Raw genomic sequence first — 25,730 nt, 5'->3', positions numbered from 1 at the left:
TCCAGCCTTGATTTTCTGATATTTTTTCTCTCATTCAATGCATTTACTTAATTTTTTTCTCCAGCTGGTGGTAATTGAAAAAAAAAATCACCCACCCCCTCAAGTATGCCTACTTCTAACCATTCATGAGGTGACTACAGGTGTCCTGTGCTCTCAAATAGTATTCTGGTGGCTCTGCTGATGGATCTTTCATTTCATTGAAGATATAGATACCTTGGGAGCTTGACTAATTACAAGCATTTTCTTCTGTATCTTCTTGGCAATCAACATATGCATGAATTTTTTTGAAAGGCCCTCATGGTTCCCAGCTGCAGCTTTTTGCCTTTGAATTTTTTTTTTCTTTTCAGAGATACAGGAGAAGCATGTACCAGTTGTATATACGAGAGGATCTAGACGCCTTTAGTACCTGAGAGTCCATATCCCTGGGAGCTTAGAAAGCCACGGTGTGAGTCAGCTAAATCCAGGCTCTTAATCTGCCTTGAGGAGATTTAATCTGGAGATAGGTAAATTGTTTAAACTCCACTGATTCAGTTATAGCAAAGGTGCAGAGAAGGTTTTGAGAAATATTTTGAAAGCCTTACAGGTCCATCTAGACACATTTAAACCATTTAATCTAAACCGTTTCTTTCTCATGCGAGGTGTATGGAGACCGAAAAGAAGCCTAAGGTTGGGGCTCTCTGTACTGTGGTGATATGTAAAAGAAGTTCCTTTCTTGCTAGCTTAAGTTGCCATGGTGGCCTCTTGCTGTCAGTGATATGATTTAGTTAAATACGGATGCTTTAGAGGGGCTTTGTGCAACATCACGGATATTTAATAATTCCTTCAATATCTATGAACATAACTGGTTAGCAATCACAGCTGGGGAGAGGGACCTGGTGGCCTGTAGTGTTTGCCAACCAACTGGCTGTTAGAAATTACACAGGTATCTCATGTTTGCTATGGGACCATCCATCTGAATGACTCATTTGCTGAGCAGGAGTTTGCCAACCTTTCTTTCCGGTTCAGTCAGTAGTGTGAACTTAATGTTTTCCCTATTCACACTGAGTTCCCTGGTAGTCAAACTGTTGCATTTTGCATTTCTGTTCTCAATATATAACTGGTACTGGGTGGGGATGAGGTTCTGGAGAAAGCTATTAATTCTATAGTAATTAATGGTCTGTTGTATATTTCATTGCCGTTAGAAAATGGTCCTTGTTATGTGGCTCTTTAATTTTAGATATGATTTTTATATTAGTGAAGAGGGATGCGATGGAGATGTAATTAAGGGGCTAGGGTTGAGGGAGGCAAGGGACTTATTTTAGTTTGCTTTATGTGGAGTTGGTAGAATATTTTTGTTTCTCTGATTTAAGTATATGGGTCTTTGTAGTAAACATGCTGGGTTTTCTGTTGCATAGATGTGTGTGTGGGGGTGGGGGGTGGGAAACTGACACGAGAAGGTCTTTAAGGTTCCCCATATTTCATTACTGCTATTTGAATGAATTAGGCATTAATACAAATATTTGGATTTTGTCACTAATATTTTCTGTATTTGCTTTATTAAATGTATACTCACTGATCAATCTGACAACTTTTCTCATTTTTTTGCAAGTCATACACATAGGACATTTTTTATCCTACAGGCCCCAGTGCACATGGTATGTGTGTCTTATCATAATCTCGAGAGGAACATGTAATATGTGAGCTTTGATCTACATCAGAGAAGAAGATTCATTTTTTCTTAAATACACGGCCATGGCTCGGGTTGTCTGGTTGCCGTAGTTCAGAGTCGTCACATCTGTCTTTTCCCGATCCTCTGTCTCCTGCCCTTCCCACTCTGGCTGTTCTTCAAGTTCAAAGCAGACGTAGCACTGTCCAGTTCTCGGATATGGTTAGTTCCAAGCAGATCCACTATGTATTTGACCCACTGTGTGATAACTTCTGTTCTGTGGTGACAGTTTTCTTCTTCCGCGAGGTCACATTCTTTTGGAGTGTACCCTGTCTCTTACAAGGACAACTAGTTGTAATGTTTCCATCAGATAGTGATTTTGAGTCTCCAGCCTGCACTCAGGGAAGGTCCTTGGGTTCTGTAGCTCACACCTTCTGCACCTTGTAACTTATGAAATACCGTCAAAAGCCTGGGTCTAACTAGGAATTGCAGAGTCTGAGTTTCTGGAAAAGAAAGTCCTGTCCCCATGGTATCTTGCAGGCATTACACAGCAAGCCTTGGTATAGAAGCAATTCTTGTGAAGGGCTCAAATTGACTGGCAGGACTGTGGTGCTACTACCAAATGGCTGACTCTAGGATGAATCTCCGAGAGACTATAGGTAGGCAGTTTTTCTGTCTGAGAACTTATTTTTCTGGCATAAAATAAAATAAAATAGATGAGCAAGCTCCAATTTCTGTCAGCGAAACATTTAAATCTAATTAGGATGGAGATTACTCAGGGATTTTGGAATAAGTCTCTGTTCTTCTAGCCCAAATAACTTCTGAAACAAAAAAAAAAAAAAAAAAAAAGAAATTATTCTTAAACAAGCCTAATTCTAGCAATCCTATATTATACATAAGAGAGGACTTTGAGGTCAAATCATAAGCTATTTCACCTTATGACTTTCAAATTCATACTTTTTAAAAATAATAAAACTTGAAAGAACAAAGGGAACGTTTCTGTCCCCTTGGACGGAGGAGCCGCAGTAGAGGATGGATCTGGCATTTCCGTTTAAATGTATATTTCAGCTTCCATGCCCCCGGAATGCTGTGACCTTACAAGAGAAATGTTGCCAGTTGGTTGACTCACCCAGAATGCAAAATCAGTTCTGGAAACTGCATATGCGTCTTAGCTTCCCTTCCCTTTGGCACAACTTGATATTCGCTTTTGGATCAGCAACAAGGAGAGAGAACTCCAGAGACTTTAATTGAATTGGAAGCTATAGGATAGTTCCTTTGTCCAGTGCCTTTCATCTTTAGATATATGGATCATTTTAAAAAGTAGAACACTAGGTGATTCCCTCTCCATGTCTGCTTTTGCTTTACTCCAGACACACAGCCTGTGTTTCCTGCAAGCCCTGGTCTGTGTGAAGTTTGGTCTTCTGAGTAACTCATGGCTTTCTTCATGTGTTCCTATTTTAAGCAAAGATTAAATGAATGCACACTTCTATAACATTCACTATAAACAATATGCTGTACTACGTGTTATCTACATTTCTGACTTGTTTAGTAATCATTTTGTAAAACAACCCAAAACTCAGTGAGGTTTTTTTTTAATCTTTTGATTTGTTTTTAATGGTTTGATTTTTTTTTTTTTTTGAGACAGGTTTCTCTAAGTAGCACCAACTATCCTACAACTCACTATGCAGACCAGACTGGCCTTGAACTCACAGAGATCTGCCCACTTCTGGCTTTCAAGTATTGGGATTAAAGTCATGCACCGCCAGACCTAGATAGCTTGATTATATTCTTTTCTTTTCTTTTTCTTTTTCTTATTCTTTTTCTCTTCTCTTCTCTTCTCTTCTCTTCTCTTCTCTTCTCTCTTCCCCTTCCCTCCTTCCTTCTTTCCCTCCCTCTCCCTCTCCCTCTCCCCCTCTCTCCCTCTCCCCCTCTCTCTTTTAGCCAGGTCTTTTTATGTGGCCAAGGTTAGCCTCAAATCATTATATAGTCCAGATTTTATTTTTCTTCTTGCTGTTGTTGTTGTTGTTGTTGTTCTATAAGAGTTCTTAAAGTGTGTGTGTGTGTGTGTGTGTGTGTGTGTGTGTGTGTGTGTGAGAGAGAGAGAGAGAGAGAGAGAGAGTGGTGTGTGGTGTGTGGTGTGTGAGTGTGTGAGTGTGTGTGTGTGTGTGTGTGTGTGTGTGTGTGTGTGTGATCCCTCTGGAGTTGGAGTTACAGGCAATTATGAGGCACTGTGTGGATGTTGGGGATTGAACTCAGATCCTCAGCAAAAATAGTCAGTGTTCTTAACTTCTGAGCTGTCTTTCCAGCCTCCTATATAAACCGAACTTTAAACAAATTATTAGTTCCTGTGTATAAGTCAAATTCAATTACTTTCCATGTTTGAAAATTTGCCAAACATGAATTAAGATGGCATTAGTGACCAGATATATTTTTCTCCACATATTTAACCAAAATTTCTTCAACTATGCTAATAATATTCTGCACTATTTTGTTGAGTAAGATTGGACACATGCAGCTTCACAGAAGCTAGGGACAAATTCAAAGAGGGAGATTTGCATTTCAGGTGACAAAGTCAATGCATATAAATGACCATCCAGCCGCAAGACCACGGGGGATTTATATACAAATGTTTCCTTTGGGTTTTCCTTTTTTCCTTTATAAACAGGCTCCCTCCTCCACCCCTTCCTTTTCACATCATTTGATTTATTCACCCAGGTAAAGCAGGGAGTACCTGGCTCTTGGAGAACCCTCCCACCACCACCTCCATTTCATGCATCCCTCCTCGAGACAGCATTATTAGATTGCTATCAGTGTACTGAACAAATACCCCTTAAGTGCATCTGTGCACCATGCATGTTCACAGGAAACATATGGAAAATGGTGGAAACATATAGGGGTGCTTGTATAGCCTGTATTCTGCATATAAGTGCATTTAATTTAAAGGAAAAAAATCTATAGGAATTACAGCAAAGACAGACAAGATAGTTACCACCTCCCTTTACTCATAGTTACAGAATACTGGAAAAAGGGAAATGGAATGCAATTGAATAGAGAGACATAACATTTCAGTGGTATAGAATAAACCTTTTCCCATAAAAATCATTTCGAACTGATTGCCGCAATGATCTACTAGTTCCTTATATCCTTCCCTGTACTTTTGAAGTCCTTAGAATGAAGTAGAAATTGTGAGATATTTGATGCTGCAAACCCATCCTCCCAAGGGCACCTTTCTTTTTTCCTTTCTTCCTGTGCTTGGGTTTGAACTGGGATGCCTACATGCTAGATAAGCACTGTCTACCTTAAAGCTGAATCCCCAGTTTCTGTGTTGTATACTGATTCTTTATAGAAGTAAGGGCAACCTGTATAATAAAGTGTTATTACTTCAGTCCATGCATAAATAACATAATAGCCCTTAACAATTAAATAGTAGAGAAGCTGAATGCTAATGAGCTTTCCTCCAAATGAAATATCGCCTTCGCTAACTTTCTAACTGTTTCAGAGTGGGTGACCCCATGGCAGACCCACTTCGTACTTATACCTTCCACTGAGATGCAAGACATAGGCATTGTGATTTCAAAGGAAAGTGACAAAACAAGAAGCATAGTAAAGCTGGATGGTAGTGGCTCACGCCTATAATCCCAGCACTTGGAAGGCAGAGGCAGGCAGATTTCTGAGTTCGAGGCCAGCCTGGTCTACAGAGTGAGTTCCAGGACAGCCAGGGCTACACAGAGAAACCCTGTCTCGAAAAAACAAAAACAAAACAAAACAAAAGGTGCATATTAAGGAAATTATGTAGCGATAAAAATGCTAATTCTTACATTCCAATAATGATAGCTTGAATTATCTCACGGTGCTACACAAATATGTACAATTATGCTTCGTTTACAATAGCAAAACTGAAAATTTCCACCTACAGATGTGGGCTTCTACTTTTAGCTGCACACTTCATTTATGGGGAATGCAACATCATCTCCCGATAAAAGTAAAATGAACTTATTATAACTATTATATATAATGAAAAGAACTGTCCTGGTGACCTTACATCCAAGGCTATCTACAGAAATTGCATATGAAGGCTAAGATGCGCCAGAGCTGATTGATCATCATGTTTCAAATGGAGCACAGAGGAGAACAGACAATCTATAGGATGACAGCGCAGCATCTCCCAAAAGAATCTTAGGAACTGAGTAAAATTCTCTTCTCCAAGATCATCCCAGTGGGTACGAATGAGGAGTGCATGCCATCTTGATACCCCGCCCCCAGGGAGTGCAGCATCCCTGCCCTACGCCCAGAGTGTGCAGCATCCCTGCCCCAGGGACTAAATGGCTTTCTGTCAATCCCTATCTGCCCTGTGAAGGATCATGAAACACCATTCAGGTTTGGTTTGCTTCACCAGATACCTTTTCATTGGGTAGAGAGAATTACTGGAGGGGGGGGGGACCTAACTACTCATTTCTCTGACTCCTGTTGGCTTTGGTAGGATCTATGATGCACGATGATCACCAGGCTTGGTTCACCTAAGACACAATTAGATTATAGTTTCTAATTAGAAACTTTACAAGGAAGTGTGTTGGACTGGATATTAAAGACTAGAAAAAAATGTGAAGGAATACACGGACAGTTTAGACAGACAGGCAGAGGTTAAATGCCTGCCACTATATTTAAGGAAATAAAGTCTATCAAGTTGCATCTCAAGTTGAAATAAAAAAAATGAAACAAAATAAATGTTGAGTAATTTACAATTCTGCTTTTGGGATAAGCAGTTATCAATCATTTTGATCATCAAGGAAAGGAAATTACCTCCTTAGCCCTGTGTGCAAGATACAACTGAATAACAACCTGTGACCAATGCATGTAGTAAATGATGTCATTACGAAGTCTGATTGGAAGCCAAGTATGATGACACATGTCTATAACGCCTAATCTTGAGAAGCCATGGCAGGAGGACTGCTGCAAGTTTGGAGTCACACTGGGAGGTAGGATAAGTTCTAGGTGAGTCTTGCTGCAGGATGAGAGCCTATTACAAAAGTCAAAAACAAACAAACAAACAAACAAAAAAAACCACAAAGCCCTGCGATTTGGGAAAGTATGAGAAACTCCGTGTAGACTGGGGGTTGTTTTAGTCTGATAAGACTTTGGGGTATTCATGTTCTGATAAAGTAGCCAGTTTGTAAATCTCCACTTAGGCCCATGAACTGTCTTGTAAACCCAACGTTTTCACATTTCATTAACAAATAGATGATTCACCATTTATGCCTGTGAGGACCTCAAAATGATGTTACTGTTGTCACCATTCTATATTATACAGTGTGAAGTAAATTCTCTCTCTTTTTATAGCTCTAAACATAGAGGCTTTGGTATACTTTTTCAAGTGGAAAAAAAAGGGAAAAAATAGAGAAAATAGGTTTGGGTTATATGATCAAAGCAAAATGGCATTTGTCAATCCCTTTCTTCTCCTAAAGCTAGTATGCCTACTGTTGATAATAAAAACAGAAATGAAATGAGTGCAGACATAAATTGCTTCACTTGTATTCAATTCGCAGTGCTATTTAATGATCGATCATTTGATTTTTTTTTTTAAAAATTGTTGGTCTTTGTTTGGTTTTAATTGTGGTAACTGAACCGGGGTCACTTGTGTACTAGACAAACATTCTCCCACTGAGCTGCATCTCCAGTCCTAAGTATTTTCATTGATAATGGAGTGGTATGTTTTTTTCCTTCATTGATCCTAGCTTAAATGGAAGCTAGAGTATTGGGAATGTGGATCACAGATGTTTGCATATTAGACTTGGTGCTGCCAAATCCATTCTGCGCTCTGTGACCCCTCTTGACCCTGCCTTAGTTTCTAGCACTAACTTCCCTTTCTGAGGTGGTTGGTGAGTTGTGGCAGCAGCAGTCTTTAAATCCCTCTCCATTAAGATTTATTACTACCACTCTGAGTCTGGGCTGGTATCATAACTACCTAACAACTAAGAAGAAGGGTAATATCTGCTGCAATGGTAATACTCCCCTAGCAAGAGTGGTAGCTTGAGCTTCCTGTCTCTGGGGATAGACAGTTCTCATCAACAACTACCATGCCGTGAGAAACTCAAGAGGGAGGAGAAGCCCTGGGCTGGTATGCTATTTGATATCCATGGTGCTCCCAGCTGATGTCTGGTCTCCAGTGTGAGCCATCTTGACTGCTTTAGCCTCATTGTGTCTTGAGCTGATGGTAGCCCCAGTTGGTGTCACACAGAGCAGCAGAGGCACCCAGCTGACCCCAGTCAGCCTGCAGCCTAGTTGTGGTGGTTGTAATGCTATTTCAAAACAGTTGCGTTCACAGCAGTCCATAATTGAAATATCTTCCCCAAAAGAGTCCTGGGACCCAGGCTATGGAAGAACTCATTTCATTTAAATTATAAAAAAGAGAGTCTTAGGATTTATATGTCTAATCCTCATAACTAACTTTTTTGAATGTCACTTGGCAAAACTAAAGGCTTTTTTTTTCCCTTAGAAACTAGACACCTTTAAGTTTTCTTACGTCCAAGTCTTATATTTGTAGTGGTATATTCTAGTACCTTTATTCTCCCAGTAAACTGATGCATAAAAAAAATACATCATAGGTTGTTTTTTGTTTTGTTTTGTTTTGTTTTCAAGAAAAGAAATACTGTTTTTTTGGAGGGGGAATTGCTTTTTCACTTTGTTTTTTTTTTTTATTTTTCTCAGTAGAAACAGCATGAGCCTAGCCTTCTTAAAAATCTTACCCCTTTCAATTAATAGTTATTTCCCGCTTAAATAACCTGAGTTACTTGTCTCTTCATTTTCAAAGTGAGTGGACTTTAAAGGATGAGAGATCAGACATAATGTATATTGTGAACTTGAGAGTTCCTGGCACCTAGATGGAGCTCAATAAACACAGCTTTTATGGTTACGGAGGAGGTGGTAATTATAGGGCTTTAGAAAGCAGTAAGATTTTTGTCTCATTTCATGTTTCTAAGAGCACACGGGAAAGGGTGTTCCTGGGTTTCATTAAGGTGGACTAACATGACGGGGTTAACAATGGTCTGCCCTTGAAGCTCTGTCTATAAACAATTATGTTACATCCCAAGAAGCGTCCATGCAGTGGTAGCCCCTTGGATGCTGGCTTCCTCTTACTTTATTGCTGCAAAGGATCTGAGGGAGGGTGAGAGGAGGCTTCTGGCACCTGGTCCCCAGGGGAGAAGTAATGGAGAATTCCATTTTTTTTTCCTTTACTTCCGCCCTCCCTTTCCCACTTCCATTCCTTTTCTAATTTAATAGACATGAATAGCAAAACATAATAGGACCTTTAGGATTTCTGCAGGCTAATAGGAGCCACAGAGTTCACAAAATGCACATCTATGGAGGGGAGCATACACCCCAAAGTCTGACTCTCTCGTGTAATCTGAGCCCAAGGATAGTTGCAGACAGTCCTAGGAGTCTACTCCCTCTCTGGTGTTTTGTCCTACCCCGTGGGTAACACAATCCTTTTCCTTGGAAGTGACAAAGGTTTTAAATAAGACAGCCAGAGAGTCGGCAGCAACCTTCCCTGTGATTAAGGTTAATATGACAACTAGAGAATGAGCCAGCAACCTTTTTCAGTGACTGAGGTAAGGCAGGTAATTGCTATTGGTGGGAGGGACATAACACCTTCTCAGAGCAGAGGGTTATGTCCTTGGTGTTCCCTCACACCTGCCAGGCCTGCAGCTACCTGATTCCATCCAGTCTTTGACATTTAAATGACCTTGGCTATGGATAAGCTCCAGTTCAGTCCCTGAATGTAAGGTTTGAAAGCATCAGGTATAATTAGATATGGTAATCCTTGAAGAAGCTATCATCATTGAGTATATCAAGATGTTATTTTTATTTGAATATTTACATGAATGCTGATAATTAAAATCTTAAGCATTCCGTGCTTTAGTAGGAATTTCTCGCACTAAAGAAATTTCATGTCCCTCTCTAGAATCGTTTTTACGAAAACTCCCCTTTTCTCAAAATCAAGTAAATGAAGCCAGAAAATGACCCTATGAACAATTTCAAAATACTGGTGCATGCGCATGCAGGCTGTGCAGAGGTGAACTTACAAGGACTCCTGTGTGCCTGTGAGCTTGTCATAATCCTGGTTACAATCGTGTGAATCTGGCCCAGCTTTTGTTGGTGGCAGTGACAGGACTGAAAACACAGTTTAAGGTACTAATGCCCTTTGAATGATTCGTAATTGTGGAGTAATTTCATCTGGAAAGAAATGACAATATTCTTACCTCCTGGCATGTGAAAAAGGCTTAAATATATTTCAAAGCTGTAGAATTGTGCTGCGCAAAATGAATTGTGCTTAATGCAGATTTCCATAGGAGTTGAGTATTGCCTGTTACTGCCCTGGGTCTGCATGGGATGGTGATGTAGTATGGATTTAGAGACAGTTTGTAAGAAAACCTCCCCCCTCCCCCAAATTGACATAGTTCCTTGGAAGCCATTTGGTTCCTTGGAAACTCTTTGGATGTCCAGGCGCTGCGAAGTGTGGCTGGCTTAAACGTTCAGATGCACAGAACAGACACTGGCATACCACAGAATGTCCCCTGGTGCCTATGCTCTCTTAGAGACATGGAGCTTCTTATATTTCTTCCAGTACTTCAAGTCCCGGTTCAAAACAAAAACAAACAAACAAGCAAAAACTCAGCATGGAAGTTATCTGTAAATTACAGCTACTGAAACCTAATCCACAAGGCATGCTCTTAGAAAATTCTCAATACTGGCAGCGTGATTATAGCTGAGGAGATGTGGTGTGTATTACAGTGTCCAGGGAATTCAAACCTCCTTTGCAGTGTGGAGTCAACATGAAAGGCTAACTTGAAAATGAAGCGGTAGATAGCATAAGCTTTCCCCTCTTACGTTAACGTTATTCTAGCCTACTCTGGATGGAAGACGGGGAGGGCAAATGTAAAGAACAGAAAGACACCCGGGCTTGTTCCCTTCCCCCACCCCACCCCCACCCCCACCCTGCCCCAGCACACACTCTGCGGTTTGCAATGGGCGCTGCAAAGTCTTTAGCTACGCCAAAGGACTAAAGCAGAGCTGTCCATGGTTTAGGAAACGGTGTTCTAACTGCTGGTTGAAAATCGGGTGATAGGAGTCCTGTTAGTGAACAAAACTTATTAAAGTACCGGCTAGGGAAGGAATGCCGCTCAGCAGAAGGCAGGAAGAAATTGCTTGTTGAAAAGCCTACCTCTCTGGAGATGAGACTTTGCCAAGCCTCAGGTCTAACCCAGAAGGTCCCACCTCCACCCTCCACCCTCCACCCTTTCCCCCCACCCCAATCCCAGCTTTGTTAGATTGATAGCATCGATCCCTGGCTTTTTCTGACCCCACAGTGGGGGGAGCGAAGCGGAGAGAGACAGCAGGACTGAAAGCAAGCAAGGTGGAGTGTGGGATGGGAGACGGGGTAGGGGGGTGGGGGGTGGGGGGTGGCTGCTTTGGTAGAGGGGAATAAAAGGGGCAGGGGGGGGGAGGAGGCCAGGGGAAGACCCAGTTTAGCTGGTTCCCGGCTGCTTCTCTTTTCTCTGGCCTTTATTCCTTGTAATTGGATAAAATAGAAACTCACTGGCGGACCTGTGTTGCCGGGTGTACTGTACTTATTAGAGACCAGCTACCAGTAGAGTGGGAACTACGGGGTGTGTGTGTGGGGGGGGGGTGGAGGAGAGACGGGCAGGAGAGAGAGAGGAGAGAGAGTGAGAATATAAATTTAGGATGAGGAGGAGGGAAGACGAGAAAGAAGCTATGAAGAAGGAAGATTGCAGAGGGGAAAAGTGACTGAGCGCAAGAAGGACAAAGAGGAGTGGTTGGGGGTGGGGGTGGAGGCAGGGCGGGGAAGGGAGTTACCGCCCCTCCTGGCTCCTCCTGCCCTCGCATCCTTGGGCAATGGTACTGTTTGCAGTGATGCTCAGAGGGCAGGCACCTGCTGCTCTGTAATGATTCAGCCTCTTTCAGCCGCTGCGTTAACACGACAGGATGCTGTTGCTACTGTCGCTGCTGCCTCTCCTGCCGCCGCCGCTGCTGCCGCCGCCGCCTCCTCTGGTCTTGCTTTTGCTTTTACTTCTTCTGCATGACAGTTGTTTTCTTCCTCTAAGCAGACACCAGCTTCAGACGCTTGAGGTGAGAAACATGCCTTTCAGTTTGGGATACTGGTTTACTTAATCGGCTAGGCATCATCTTGCTTCCTATTTTCGTCCCCTGCCTTCTCGACCGACCGGGATGGTTTGGAGAAGCCTTTGAAAGAACTGAAAAAGTGTCCCAGAAACAACAACTCCAAGATATTTCGGTACACTTCTATTTCATAGTTGCTAGAAGCCCTTTCTTTTTTTCTTTTCTTCTTTTTCTTTTTTTCCTTTTCTTGCTTCCTCCTACGCTCTCTTACTTTGGATAATGGCCTTGGACTTGGGCGCCTTATCGATTTTCCCCGTCAAGATGCTGTATCATTTGGTTGGGGGGAGCTCTGCATGGTAATGCACTGTGAGAGAGGCCCGGCCTTCTGGAGGTGAGCCGATGGAGATTTATTCCCCAGACATGTCTGAGGGAGCTGGCGGGAGGTCTTCCAGTCCCTCCACTCAGCTGAGTGAGGACCCATCTCTCGATGGGCTTCCGGCAGCGGAACACATGCCAGACACCCACACAGAAGATGGGAGAAGCCCTGGACTCCTGGGCCTGGCGGTGCCCTGCTGTGTGTGTCTGGAAGCTGAGCGCCTGCGAGGGTGCCTCAACTCCGAGAAGATCTGCATTGTTCCCATTTTGGCTTGCCTAGTCAGCCTCTGCCTCTGCATTGCTGGCCTAAAGTGGGTATTTGTGGACAAGATATTTGAATACGACTCTCCTACCCACCTTGACCCTGGGGGGTTAGGCCAGGACCCTGTTATTTCTCTGGATCCAACTGCAGCCTCGGCTGTTTTGGTGCCATCCGAGGCATACACTTCACCTGGCTCTAAGGCTCAGTCTGAAGCCAAGGCTCATGTTACAGTGCAAGGTGACCATGTGGCCTTGGCCTCTGAACCTTCAGCAGTACCGACCCGGAAGAACCGGCTGTCTGTTTTTCCTCCCTTACTACACTCCACTGCACCGCCCTTCCCTTCTCCAGCTCGGACCCCTGAGGTGAGAACATCCAAGTCAGGAACTCAGCCACAAACAACAGAAACTAATCTGCAAACTGCTCCTAAACTTTGTAAGTAGTGAGAGAAAGAGAGACAATGGTGCCTTAAAAGAAAGGGTGGGTGGGAGCTTCCAGAAGGCGTGCTCTACAGGGTTAGCTATTTCCTTTGCGTTTGCATTTTAACCGGGTGCTTTTATTTGGTGGATCACGTGACAGGGGAAAGAACAAAATAAAACAATTTGTATAAACCCCTAGTATGAATCAGGTTTTTTTAACAGCAACTCCATGTAGCCAGGTTGTTAAGTCTGAGGCTGTCATTGAAGAACTACAAGCATCTTTAAGTCCGCCTTTGGATTTAAGCTAAACACAATTCATTTGCTATAGTCTTAGAAGTTAATATCTGACTGTCCTTCATATTTTAGTAGGCATGTAACTACTGTATGCCAATAAGTGTTATTTGGTATTGCCCCCTGCCACTCTGTGGAGTTTCTTTTGCCGTTCTCCTTCCTATTCTGTGACCCTGGATCCCCAAGCTGTCTGTCATCTTTCTCCAATTCTTCCTCCTGCCTCTTCGTTACAACTCTGCACTTCTGAGTTTTCATTGTTTGGCTCTGATACTGCAGCAAGTCTGAAGACACAGTCCTAACTCTGCTGTCCTCAGACCACTGCTGTATTGGCTGTATTGCACAGGTCATACTTTTTTGGTTACTGAGAACTTACCGGAGGCAGTTTGTGTTTTGTTCAAGACAGACTACAGTTCTCCACAGAGGATTTTTTTTCTAAACGAGTTTTGCTTTCTGTAATCAAGTATTTAAATAGATTCTTTGCCAGTCATTAAAAATGGTGAGGATCATTAACAAGGTACCTCCTTTATTTTTTATTTGTCTTTTTGAACATGTGTCATTTAATCTCATCATGTTGCCAAAGCCTGGTTTAATAACCTGTGAGGGAAAAGACTCCATACTATTAAAACAATCCGGAATGAAACGCTGGCGTGTGCAGAGGTCACTGCCTTAGCTTTATGTTGGAAAGTTGACAGTCGTGAGATGCTGAGTAGCCAGACTGTTCCAAATGTCAGCTCTGGGCTGGGTTTTTGGGTACAATAAATATATAAAGAAATGTTTTCAACATTTTCTGTTTCTGTCTTTCCCACTCTTTATCATTACCATTGATGAGTTTACTTAGTAGGAAAAAAGAAACGTAAGAGATGAAAGAATTTGATTCTCCACAATACATGTAAAATACTCTAGTGTTAGAAAGAGCAAGGGTAGAGAGTCTGAAATAAAGCACCCCTTCAGCTTTCCCTGTAGACTGTAAGGAAAAGTGATTAAGATAAGAGCCCCTCCACTCAGTACTGTTCAGAATGAAGTTATGCAGTATGCTAGAGAAACTTGGGGGTGGGGAGGGACTTGATATGTGTAAGGGATTCAAGATCATTTGTCTTCCAGCTTCAGTGCAAAGACTTCAAAAGGATGCCTGCTTTTCCAGGTGTAATTAGGAGAGCTTCCTGCATGCAGACACACCGCTCTTTGCATCTTCATCAAATCCCTAAAGCATCATTAACAATCTGACAGACTCTCTGCCTTTGCTGCCTCTTCCCACCTGGCAAAGTGACCGGGAACTAATCCCCAGATGAAATGATGAGCTATAAAAAGCAAGTGCAGATCCTGCAGAGAGGCAGCATTCCCCACGCAGTCGCAGGACAAGGTTACCTCTTTGTCTTTATGGTTTTCCAATGGAAAGTTTCAGTTGAAATGTGCACGCATTGGTTGAAGTGCCAGGAAAAAAAAAACTAAGGTAGCTAACTCTTTGAGAAACTCTTCAGACAAACTGCAGTGTTGTCCTCTGATGAACAAAGAAACAGACAACACAAGTCCCTGAAGTAGGTCCCCATTAGGAAGCCCTCTGAACTTTTGAGAAATTGGTTTTGAAGGGAAATTCTACTGTTTCCATAGGCTATATATTCCACCCCTACCCACCCTGTCTGTCTGTCTGTCTGTCTGGTCTGTCTGTCTGTCTGTCTCTGTCTCTGTGTCTGTCTGTCTCTGTCTATCTCTGTCTCTGTCTGTCTCTCTCTCTCTCTTTCTCTCTCTCTGTCTGTCTGTCTCTCTCTCTCTCTCCTTTTTTCCCCCTAGCCAAGGCATTGATTTTTATGGCATTAGCAATAAGTAGGGAAGATTTACTGCTGCTTAAAAGCCTCACAGAAGCCACCTCTGGCCTGAACGCAGCTGCAGCATTCTGAAATGTGTCCAGCACAATGTCTGGGAAGCAGTTTTCTCTTGAAAAGTTGGGGGGTTTGGGGGTGGTGGGGAGGACAGTTGGTTAAAGCTCTAGACCTGCTGGGTTCTTTGTGGAAAAAAAAAACTTAACTTTTTGGACTTAGCAAGATTCAGCATCTGTCAGTCGAGGCTTGGTGAATCCAGGAATGTTGGTTTGCAGACCTGCCCGCCATTGGGTGCTTTCCTATTGTGTAGAAAGGCTGTGGTTGTTAAGTGAAGGGAGAAGACAGTGCTTAGTCTTGTCTGCTTCTTCATCTGGGTCATCTGAGAAAGTTCAGTTTAGCTTTCTTTCACTGTGCAGGTTTGACCTGGGCTTTCCCATCAGGCCTTGGGTTGTCAAGTAGCATGACTGTCTTTGCAACGTGCTCTGCAGTGGTTTCCAGACACAGCTTCCCTTCCTGATTTCCTTCTGTCTCAGCATAGTCAGTATCTCAAGCCCAGAGCTATAGCCTTCAAGGTCATCGTCTGTGCAGGGCTAATTGATTCTTCTTCATCCTGGAGCCTCAGAAACTCGAAGAGTGACAGACTCAGTGTTTTCGTCTGCTCTTTTAGTCCCAAGCCCAATTGACTGCCTGGTATTGAGATTTTATTTTATAAATACTAGAATTATCCCTGTCTTCAAGGACTCTAGACAAGTTCTCTATCTTTGGAAGGATAAAAGACAAAACATAAGACAAAATATAGGATCTTTTTAATTGCCTGCAGGTAGAGTATCTTCTATGTTAGGATTTTAAAAATAGAGGATTTTTTTATAAGGAAATACAATTTTTCATGTTTTCACTCCATTAAGTATACAACTAGACTTTAAGAAATTGAATGCAAAACTGATATGAAAACATCTGCACTTATATTTTTTATACTAAAGTTTTTATCATCACCATGGCTATATCGTCATATTAATCTTATAGTTTATATACAGTCACATAATGTTTATATACAGTCAGTAATACTGGAAACTCTTGTGCCTCTCTGTGTTGGTATAGTATAAACCTAAGGCCTCATGAGTGCTGTATATATGGTCTATTGTATCCCCAGTCTGAACAATTAACTTTTTTTTTCTAAGCTTTAAAACTTTTTCTGTCCTCCATTTATATGAATAGAACTGCCGCTGGGGAAGTCAGAAGCTTCTATGGCCTAAAAGTGAGCTGATTAATTAGCTTTTAGCCAGGAAACTGTGGTACCATTCTGAAAGAAATTGCTCTTTAGATGTTAGACCCTACTTGTTGGAGATAAAAGAATATTGGTATTTTTATCTCAGGCCAAGTTTGTTTGGCTTTGTCTTAAATCTTCACTGAGGTGCTTAAAAAGCTATTGTTGCCACAGCGACAGTTTTGGACCCTGCCATCTGCACGAGATTAATATGATAAGTTGACTATCCCAAAGAGTCTCTTCCTTTGATTTCAAAGGACCTTCCATTTTTAATTCAAGTGGATCCTTCTCCTTTGTCTTGAAGACTGGAAGGTATTTGGAGCAGTACACTTCTAGTAACTTCTCTTCTTCACCTTAACCCTCACTTCTTTCAAACTGAAGACTGTAAGAATTGCAAGAGGCTAACAAAGGCCTCCAGTTGGAGCCAAATCATTAAAAAGGATGAACGCAGTGCTTTTACCCTATTTCTTTAACCTGAAGTATTCGGTGACATAAAACAACAGAAAATATAGTATCTGGCACTTCTGATTTTAAGTGTGATTCAATCATGTGCACACTTGAGCACATGTGTATGCATACCACACACACATACGCACACACACATACATACTCTCATACAAACACTACACATACACAGACAGACACAAGCACACATACGCATACATTCACATAGACACACAATCACACACATAAGCACAAATATAGACACGCATACAACAACATACTTCTACAATCACCACTGTTTTCTCCCATCACCTCATCCCTCTTGCTTGGGGCTTGTTGCTGGAGACCACCTCCAGCGTTTCGAGTGCCATCCACCTAACCATTAAGCAGGTACTTCAACCAGGACCACTTGCCAAGCGTGTAGGAGTCATATGAATACAATTGGATTTTCCTCTCATCTTCCTGTTCTGCTTTTATTGAATTTTCTATCATGGTAGCCTTTTCCCTCTGTGCTGGATCATCAGTACAGTGTTCTGCTTGCTGCTGGGAACAGCTTGTGTTACCCAGGGTGAGCTGTTTTCTAAGACATGGCAGAGAGCTGTGTGACTCACCTCTTCCTTGTGCTTCCGAAGATTTCCTCCATATTCCTTTGTGACACAGACAGATCAATCTTTCTCCATCCCACCTTCCCAACTCTGCTTTGAGTCTGTCTTATTGCTGTGCCCATGCGATTTGACTTGATATATCAGCCTTTCACTACATTTTAAACATTTCTACCTTGTCTTTTCATGTGCCCCTTTACTTCATTTTAATACTGAGTGCCATTTTAAACCATTGTCTCCAGCTGCTAAAAGCACATCTGTGTTTCTTTTTCTTTTCCTCTCCTCATTTGGCCTTCTTTTCCTTCCTTGTGCTAGATGCAGTCTTCTCCGCTGACTCAGCAATATTTCTGTGCCTATCACCAATTAGGCATTTCCAGAAAGTGATTATGTCTTCAGCCAAGCACCTGAGGTCTTTCTTAGTTCCCCTTCCTTTTAGCAACACTTCAATGTAGTATCCCTTCGATGCAGGAAGGAAGAGATCAGGAAGAGATCATTGAGTAACCAATGCATTAAAAAGTTAATGGCTGTCTGGGCGCCCCGTGAATGTCCCGGCTCTCACTGAGCCTACGGAACTTTCTAGTAAACCATAAAATAGTCCACATCTAGTTTTATGCTTGCTTTTTTTTCATTTTGTATTTTCACTCTGTTCAATATGGCAAGTTTTCTCCATACGATTTCCTCCTCTTCACCCTTCAGCAAGTGTGTATTAAATTTACAGGGTGGGCTTGTCACCATACGTGTCTAGATGCCTGTGTGGCAGTGAAATCATGACTAAATGGCAATAGAAATCATGGCTCCCCTGAATCTTAAACTCTGGTGGAATACAAGGGCTCATTTTGGGATGCATCTATACTTTTTTATACACACATATTACCTAGGTCTGTATACAATTTAGATGAAGAACTGCTTAAGTTGACCTGAATGAAGTCAGCTGCTGCACTCTTTGTTGGGGCATCTTTGACCATGCATGCATCCTGTGCATAAGTGTGTATGTATGTATGTATGTATGTACACACTTAGAGGTTATAAATGAGTAATGCATATGCTGAACAGTTTTCTGAGACTGAGTTTCCTCCCAAGTGAGGAAACGCAGGGCTTGGATGATGAAGTGACTCAGTAATGATGATCTGTATAAAACCAATTAGCATCAATGAAGAAGATTAAGCTCAAGGAATCCTACCCTTGTTCCCTGATCCCCCCATTTTTTCTAATTATATTTAACAATAAATATTAATATAATTCAGAAAATTTTAATTTCTCATTTTTAACATTCTAATTAATAAAGCTTTTTATCATTCACTGCAGAGAATACTTTACACCTGTGATTTTGATCAGCCCTGTGGTGATTGGACAGACATCATCTTTCAGTGATTAGTATATGAGAGAAGGTTTTTTTTTTTTTTTTCTATCAAAGTCATCCAAACTAAAACGTGTCAGTTGTTGAGAAAAAATTAATTCTTCATAGAGAGTATTGGAGCAGAGACAGACACTTCATGGGGATTTTGTGAGCCAAGCAAGTTATTAAGTACTTGACCTCTGATATCCCTCACAGCGGTGGTCTTCAGGCTCTTCGCTTAAGGCATTATTTTACACCCGGGTAGACTTAAACTTAATCCCACTAGCCTCTGTTCATGATAAGCAAGAGCATTCCTCTGAATGTGCTTCCTTCTTCCTGTCTAGGAATATGGTGCCCATGTACTAAGGCTCTTACAGAATTAACTGGAATACTGGAGAGCAACAGATCCCAGCTTGACACATACTAAATGTTTCCCCTTGTTCTATATCTGACTATCTTCTTTGAGTTGCCCCTTCCCTCTTGTGATCCTGTCAGTGATGGTTTGTCTACATTTTAAGAATAAGAACAGCAATTGGGGACATTTATGTAGACCTTTCATGCAAGGGGAGGGTTCGGGATATATATTAAGTAAAGCCTGCAGGAGAGGCTTGGTTTTTAATGCTAGTCTATTCTTAGCAACCACGGTAACCTTAAAAGAATCACCCTGGTATTTTGTTGTTTTATATTCAAACAAATGGGTCTTTCTTTGCATTTCTGGCTCATATCTACATATAAGTGTGAACATCTCTAGAAAAAAAATGTATAAGATGTCTTTATAAGTGACTATAGGAACTGAGTTTAGCTGGAAAAATCATGAGTCCTTGCTTTGGAAATAGATCATGTGCTTTTTCTTTGTTATTCCAAGCTGAGATTTCCTAATCCCAGAAGACATAAATTGAGGCCTGTGGGCTATATTTAGTATTTAACAAACACATGGAAATAACAATTTGCATAGAATAATTTTATATGAGCTAAATCAAACATAACCATTAGTATAATTTAAAATATTTAAATATATACAATCTATTTGTGCAGATTGAAATAAATAATTCATATATATAATGAATATCTTTAAATAAGACAGAAATGGTTTATGATTAATGGATAAAACTATATAGATCACTTAAGAGATTACTCATTAATAGATTTGGGCAATAGAGTGGGAAAAAATGACGGGATTATGTACAATAGCTAGAGGCTTTTAAAAAGCATAAGTACAAAAGTGATATAAAATCTGTCATAGAAGCAGAAAAATAATAGTCACACACACACACACACACACACACACACACACACACACACACACACTGAATTCTGTAATGAACTTAAGATGAAATCTTAGTTTGGAGACTATTGATTTCACTCCTATGGAAGAGACTACTTTTGTAGTACACTGACCATTTTACAAAGGGAAGCAATTTTGTAAGAGCTTGTCATATATAAAACCTTATAGTAATAAGCATAATAAATGGGTTTTCATTTGTTCTTTAATATAGAACTAGGAATAGATTGGGACTTTTACAGTTTGATCACTCTGATTGCCATTGGTTCAAGTCTGAAAAAAATGTAGTGTAGAAACTGAATTGAGAATCAGCTATATACAATGCAGAAGTAATTGACAAGAGTCAAGGGCAAGTTTTTTTCCCTAGGTAAAGGGATAGGATGCCTCCTTGGGTGAGGCATTTTGATGTTTTCATCAGGAACATGATGCAAGACACCCGACATGATGTGCCATAGCATTCTGAAGTAGACACTCAGTGCTGAATTGCCTTTCTTGGGATGGCCTTGTCCCAGCTGTCAGTTCTCCAGTACAAAAATATCCCTTCTCCAACTAACCTCCTCATAAGAGAGCATTAAATTGCTTATACATTTACATAAATGCACTCAGAAGAATGGAGCAGTTCTGAAGACCGCAGTGCTACAAGACAGCTTGGGGGTGGGGATTGCAGAAATTGACAATAGGTTTCTCAAGCCCCAGTGACAGTTGGTGTACAATAATGGATATCAGTTCCATTTCCCCAGCTTACATCTCTTCTCTATTCTTTCTTTAATAGTTCACACCCCAGTTACTTTCCTCTTTTCTCTGTGAGCTAGTGGGTCATGGCTATTTCTTCTTCAGTGATCTCCCTAAATGCCTCTCCTCCCTGTTCTAAGACCCATGTCAGGGTTATTGACTAGGTGGCCTAGAGTAGCTGTGTTTTCTTACTGCATGGGTTGGGGGAGAAAGCCCAAGGGACCTTAACCACAGACTGGACCACTATTAGCCTGATGACTTTGATGCTGCTCCTTCCTGTGCTAAGTAGCAGGAAGTGTTTACGTTATGAAATATGTTGGAGTCACAGCAATAAAAGCCCCATAAATAAATGAAATGATATAAGGACAGTGGAACTGAACTCTTGTTAGCATTTGTAATCCCTCAGTGAGTTTCCTGGGTCATAATTGCTTGCTCTTCTGGGAGCAAAAGGAATCGGTAACCATTGATTGTTACATGAGGCTAAGTTTTGCCTATAAAGAAAATCCTAAGAGTGATTAGTAGCATGATTCATATTGCAACTCTGATCTTCCCTTTCTACAGTCCTTGAAGCTGGAGGCTGTGGTATATTTCCCAACATGCAGCACTGGGTCTTCTTAAGGAATAGAAAAAAAAATTATTGTCAGATAATCTGCCAACACATTGTTGAGAAAGTTAAAAAAAATATAAAGTCCTTTTATCTTTTTACTTAACTGATAACTGAGAGAAATCGAAATTAATCTCTGTTCAGTAAGTTCAGGGTTGCAGGAACCTGATCAATAATTTTAGCTGGAGCTTTGGGTCTAATATTCTTGCCAATGATTGGGATCATAGCTATAAGACTTTATCTTTTTAGTGTGTTTAAAACTCCTCTATTCAAGATTGTTGAGTTTTCTATATAGATAATGATTTTTTACCTTGACATTTAATTTATTTTGGGTTGCAATTATAGTAATGCATGACACCTGTCATTGGCATGTTTTTAAATGACACTAAATAGAAAACCTTTATATTACTGAATTCTGTGATATTTTCAGGATAGATTGTAATCTCATTCAGACATGAAGTAGAAACTCTTGTCTTGCTACTAAGCAACCTTAGGCCTTTGTGTATTTCAAATTTATGTTGGATTAACCAATATTAGGAATTCAGAGGATTATGACATCCAGAGGCAGTACCTGCCAAATCCCCGTTTAGTATAAAGAAACTGACTCTAAGTTGTTATTTACCAACAATTACAAAATTACATAATTCAAATGATATCTTAGAATATTCTGTGCTTTCTGCTATATAATATATATATAATCAAATGAATTTTTTCTATATTTTCAATTTGTAGTTCTCCTCAGTGGGGTTTATGGGTCAAATATTTATGGAATTTTACAGTTTTATCCACCCATTTTTAAGCAGATTTAACTTTTACCAGAGAATACAGTCACCTTTTAGAAAGGCTCTGTCATCTGGGGATCAGAGAGAACTGAGTTGAGAAGGGTAGTAATTTCTTGGTTTTCAGGGTCCTTGGATTTAGTAGGGCAGGGTTGAGTTCCCAGATGTCTTCATTTCTCTGTTGCTACTCTCTCACATGTTCACTGGAGGGTGACAGATCGTTAGACATTGATCATAGCATTTAATGTTCTCTGAGCGCATAAACACTGCCAGATTAGTCATTGTCCTTTATGGGACTTGTTTAGAAGCTGATTGTGAAATTGTGGGATTCACAAAGTCAGAGTTCTTTCGTTTGCCTTCTTTGAGTCTATCAGAGTCAATATTTAGGAAACACATCGTTTCACAAATTCTACTCCAGTGTGTGACATCCTCCCACAGAAGGACCCCAGATTTGCTATCTAGGGAACTCCAGCTGTCCGCTACCTCCCACCCATATGGACTGTATTCTCACCAGCTGGGACTAACCCTGGATGTTATTTTATTTCTTCCTTTGAATCGTTTGCTCTTTCTATTTCTCTACCATAAGTTTGGTTCCTCTAACCTTTCCAAATTTTTCTCAGGTCTTGAGTCTGATCTTCTAAATCAGATATGGTCCCTTGACCCTTGACCCACAATGCCCTCTTGCTTGTTGCCTAAACTGCATTAGGACTTAACCTCAAAGTTGACTTGTGATGATCCCACTGGACTCATAGTTACAGATAAATTCATTCCTGTGCCCAGGACAGTAACAAATAAAGTATTTTATATGGAATAGTCATGTCCTCTGTATATTTCTAAGAATAATAATAAAAAAAGAGCTACCTGAAGGCATATCCTAAATCTTTGAATCTAGCCATTGAAAAATTTATTGAGGCAATATTAGACATTTTAACATAGTTTGCAAAGTCACATCACCTACTTGATGACCTGAGTTGCATATATGGGACCCACGTGGTAGAATGAGAGAACCAACTTCTGTAAGTTGTTCTCTGCCACACTTACCATAGTACGCATACACACACAAATAAGTAAATAGATGGCAGTAACATTTTAAATTTTCACATTGCCAGGCTTTGGGGTATATATTCAGCACTCAAGACATTAACATAAGAGGATCAGGAAGAAGTTCAAGATAAGGCTAGGATGCACAGCAAGTCTGAGATCAGCTGGAGCTAGAAGAGACTGTCTCAGCAAAGAAAGGCAACAACAACAAAACTAACAAAGATTTATCATCATAAAGCAAAATAGACTATAGATTTAGCATGTCTACCTTGGAAACCCAGCCCTGTATCTGCTGGGTGATGGCAAGCTCTTAAAGTCTCTTTACCTTCATTTCTTCATTTATAAATGGTATTAACTGTGGTTTATTCGTGGTTCTGTGGAGGACGACGTTAGTTAATGATTATTAAACATTTGTATTAGTTGCTGCCTCACAGCACTCTTCAAAAAAAAAGAGCTACCATTACTGCTCAGTCTTAAGACTTAACTTCACTTATTTGAATTGGAAACTTTGGCATTACTGTGTCAGGCTTGAGGAAAAGGGCAGGGCTTCCAGAGATATGCTTATGTGGCATGGTACTACTTTGGTTTAATGTGTTTTTTTTCCCCTGTGTGATTTGTATTACCATCAGTTCTGCATTGCCCTCACGAATTTGAAGAGCAGAGAGAGACAGTCATTGGTCCACCTGCCTGTGAGAGGATGACACTGCCTGATTCAGGAAGCTGAACTCACAGGCAGAGGGCCATGCAGTGAACTGATAGGTCAGTCACGTGTGTATCTGAACTTACTTCTGTGACCTTTCCCTGCCATAAAACGCTAAGCCAATCAAGAACACGAGAAAGAGCTTCACATAGTTGTGGGAGAAAAGAGTTACAGAGTCCCCTGAATTCCATAATCATCTCACTCTCATGGGACAGAAGACCCATTATCAAGTTAGACTCTGTAAATGAAGAGCTGGCTCGTGCTATCAATGGTAACAGTGATTTTGAAGACTCTGAGCTTTATTAAGTAAGATGACAGAAGAATTCTTAACATTTAAAGACAGGAGCAGTCATATGCATAAGCTGGTCAGAATCCTAGACTCATGAAAATTAAAATTCATAAGTGTGCAATAATTGGGTCTCAGGTTCCATGTGTATAGTTAGTAAGCTGTAAGAACCGGACAACAAGGCCCTAAGATCAGAGGATGGTAGGATGACAGAGTCTGGCAGTTGTTGTCATCTTAACAGTATGATCTGCTAAGAGATAAAATACTTGCTGTTCACTGGAATATGAGGAGCTATGCTAGAAGCATAGAACTTTTATGCTTAAGACATTTAGCAGATAAGACTGATGGCGGAGGAATGGCCTCAAGCATTCTCAGACCATGGGTGTTTCAAAGTGATCCTTGGAAGCATGTCTGTGACTCTGAGGGATCATGGGTACTCATGTGTCGAGAAAGGCCAAGGGCAAAACAAGCCTGCTAGGTGCGTAGTGAGCAGACTAGCTTGGCTTGTATGCAGCGATTGTTTGTTGACAGCTAACATTGACTAACCAACCACATGTTCTGTGCTCAGTGTTTAACATATGTTGTGTAATCTTTACATAGCTCTGTGGTGTAGGTAGTGCTATTGTCCTTCTTTTAAAAGTTCATGAAACAGAGGAAATAAACAGCACAGACAGGAAGATAATATTCATGATATAGTGACAGTGTAGGTGATCATCGGGATAGAGTAAGGAAGTAGGAAATAAAGCAGAGGTGTAAGCCAGGTCATAAAGACAGAATTCCTTGAACTAATCAAATGTGGAAGGGAAGAAATGGACCTAGAGGTTGCTGAATTAATGAATCTCGGAATGACAGCTTCACTCATTCACTCAGCATGTATTTATTAGGCCCTACTAAGTTAATTGTTTTTTCAATTTATTAGTATATGGAGTCAGTGAGTTTGTGATAGGGATTGACTGGTCCAAATTGCAGGGAACGTGGCAATGCTCCTTCCTGATGGAGCCCTCAGACGATGTGAATCATTCTTCCCTTGATATGATATAAAAATTACAATTGCTAAAACATAGATTCCAAAGACATTTTAAATTTACTTTTCAGTGATATTTGTTATTGCCCATGGACCTAATCCTTTAGGATGCATATCCCTTGAAATAGACCCTAGAAACTTATGTACTGATATGTATTGGGGTATTAAAATTACAAATGGAATAACATATTTGGATTGTCTTTATTCTACCACAGATCATAGTCTCAGCATAGGATGCATGTTCCAGGTTAATGAGCATTGTAAATTTCCACTCCACCCCCTCTGGGCACAGAATAGTCTAAGCTGTCTGTTCTTTGCATTTGGTTCAGAATATGACTTCTAAATTGCAGCTGTTACATGCAACTCTGGTAGACAATTATTAATGCCACTCTCAATTTGTAGCTCTTTTCATCCACGTACTTTTGGTGATATCTGCACTTTGTTCTAAGGAAAGGGTTATTACAGAGCTGCAGATGCCATCATGTGTGTATGTGCATAGCTTTGGATTCACAAAGCTGGTCAACGAAGTGAGATAATATAGCTTCATGGACTGTTCAAACACCAGCTATTGATTTCTGGAGTTTATTAAACATATATAGCTGTAGGTGTAAATAATCACTGTTCAAAAAATGAGCATGTTTTTTCTCATCTAGCTGCATATTTAACGTAATCATACTTTTATCAACACCATTA

General features: G+C 40.7%; 1 protein-coding gene across 11 annotated transcripts in view; it reads left to right on the top strand.

The window, feature by feature from the left end:
- Nrg1 (neuregulin 1) overlaps positions 1 to 25,730 on the top strand; it is a 1,103,601-nt gene that overhangs the window by 992,320 nt on the left and 85,551 nt on the right. For 7 of the 11 annotated variants that reach the window (XM_052162545.1, XM_052162544.1, XM_052162542.1 and 4 more), the window contains exon 1: positions 12,182 to 12,851. The exons of the other annotated variants lie outside the window; for them this stretch is intronic. In XM_052162545.1, the coding sequence (XP_052018505.1) occupies positions 12,182 to 12,851 (670 nt within the window). Of the gene's footprint in view, positions 1 to 12,181; positions 12,852 to 25,730 lie in introns of those variants that run through there. 11 annotated transcript variants of the gene reach the window in all.

This window comes from Apodemus sylvaticus, chromosome 18, assembly GCF_947179515.1.
Source record: "Apodemus sylvaticus chromosome 18, mApoSyl1.1, whole genome shotgun sequence".
In the NCBI taxonomy this organism is placed as follows: Eukaryota; Metazoa; Chordata; class Mammalia; order Rodentia; family Muridae; genus Apodemus; species Apodemus sylvaticus.
The sequence above is the reverse complement of the archived record's forward strand: the minus strand, read 5'-3'. Positions and strand labels throughout refer to the sequence as shown.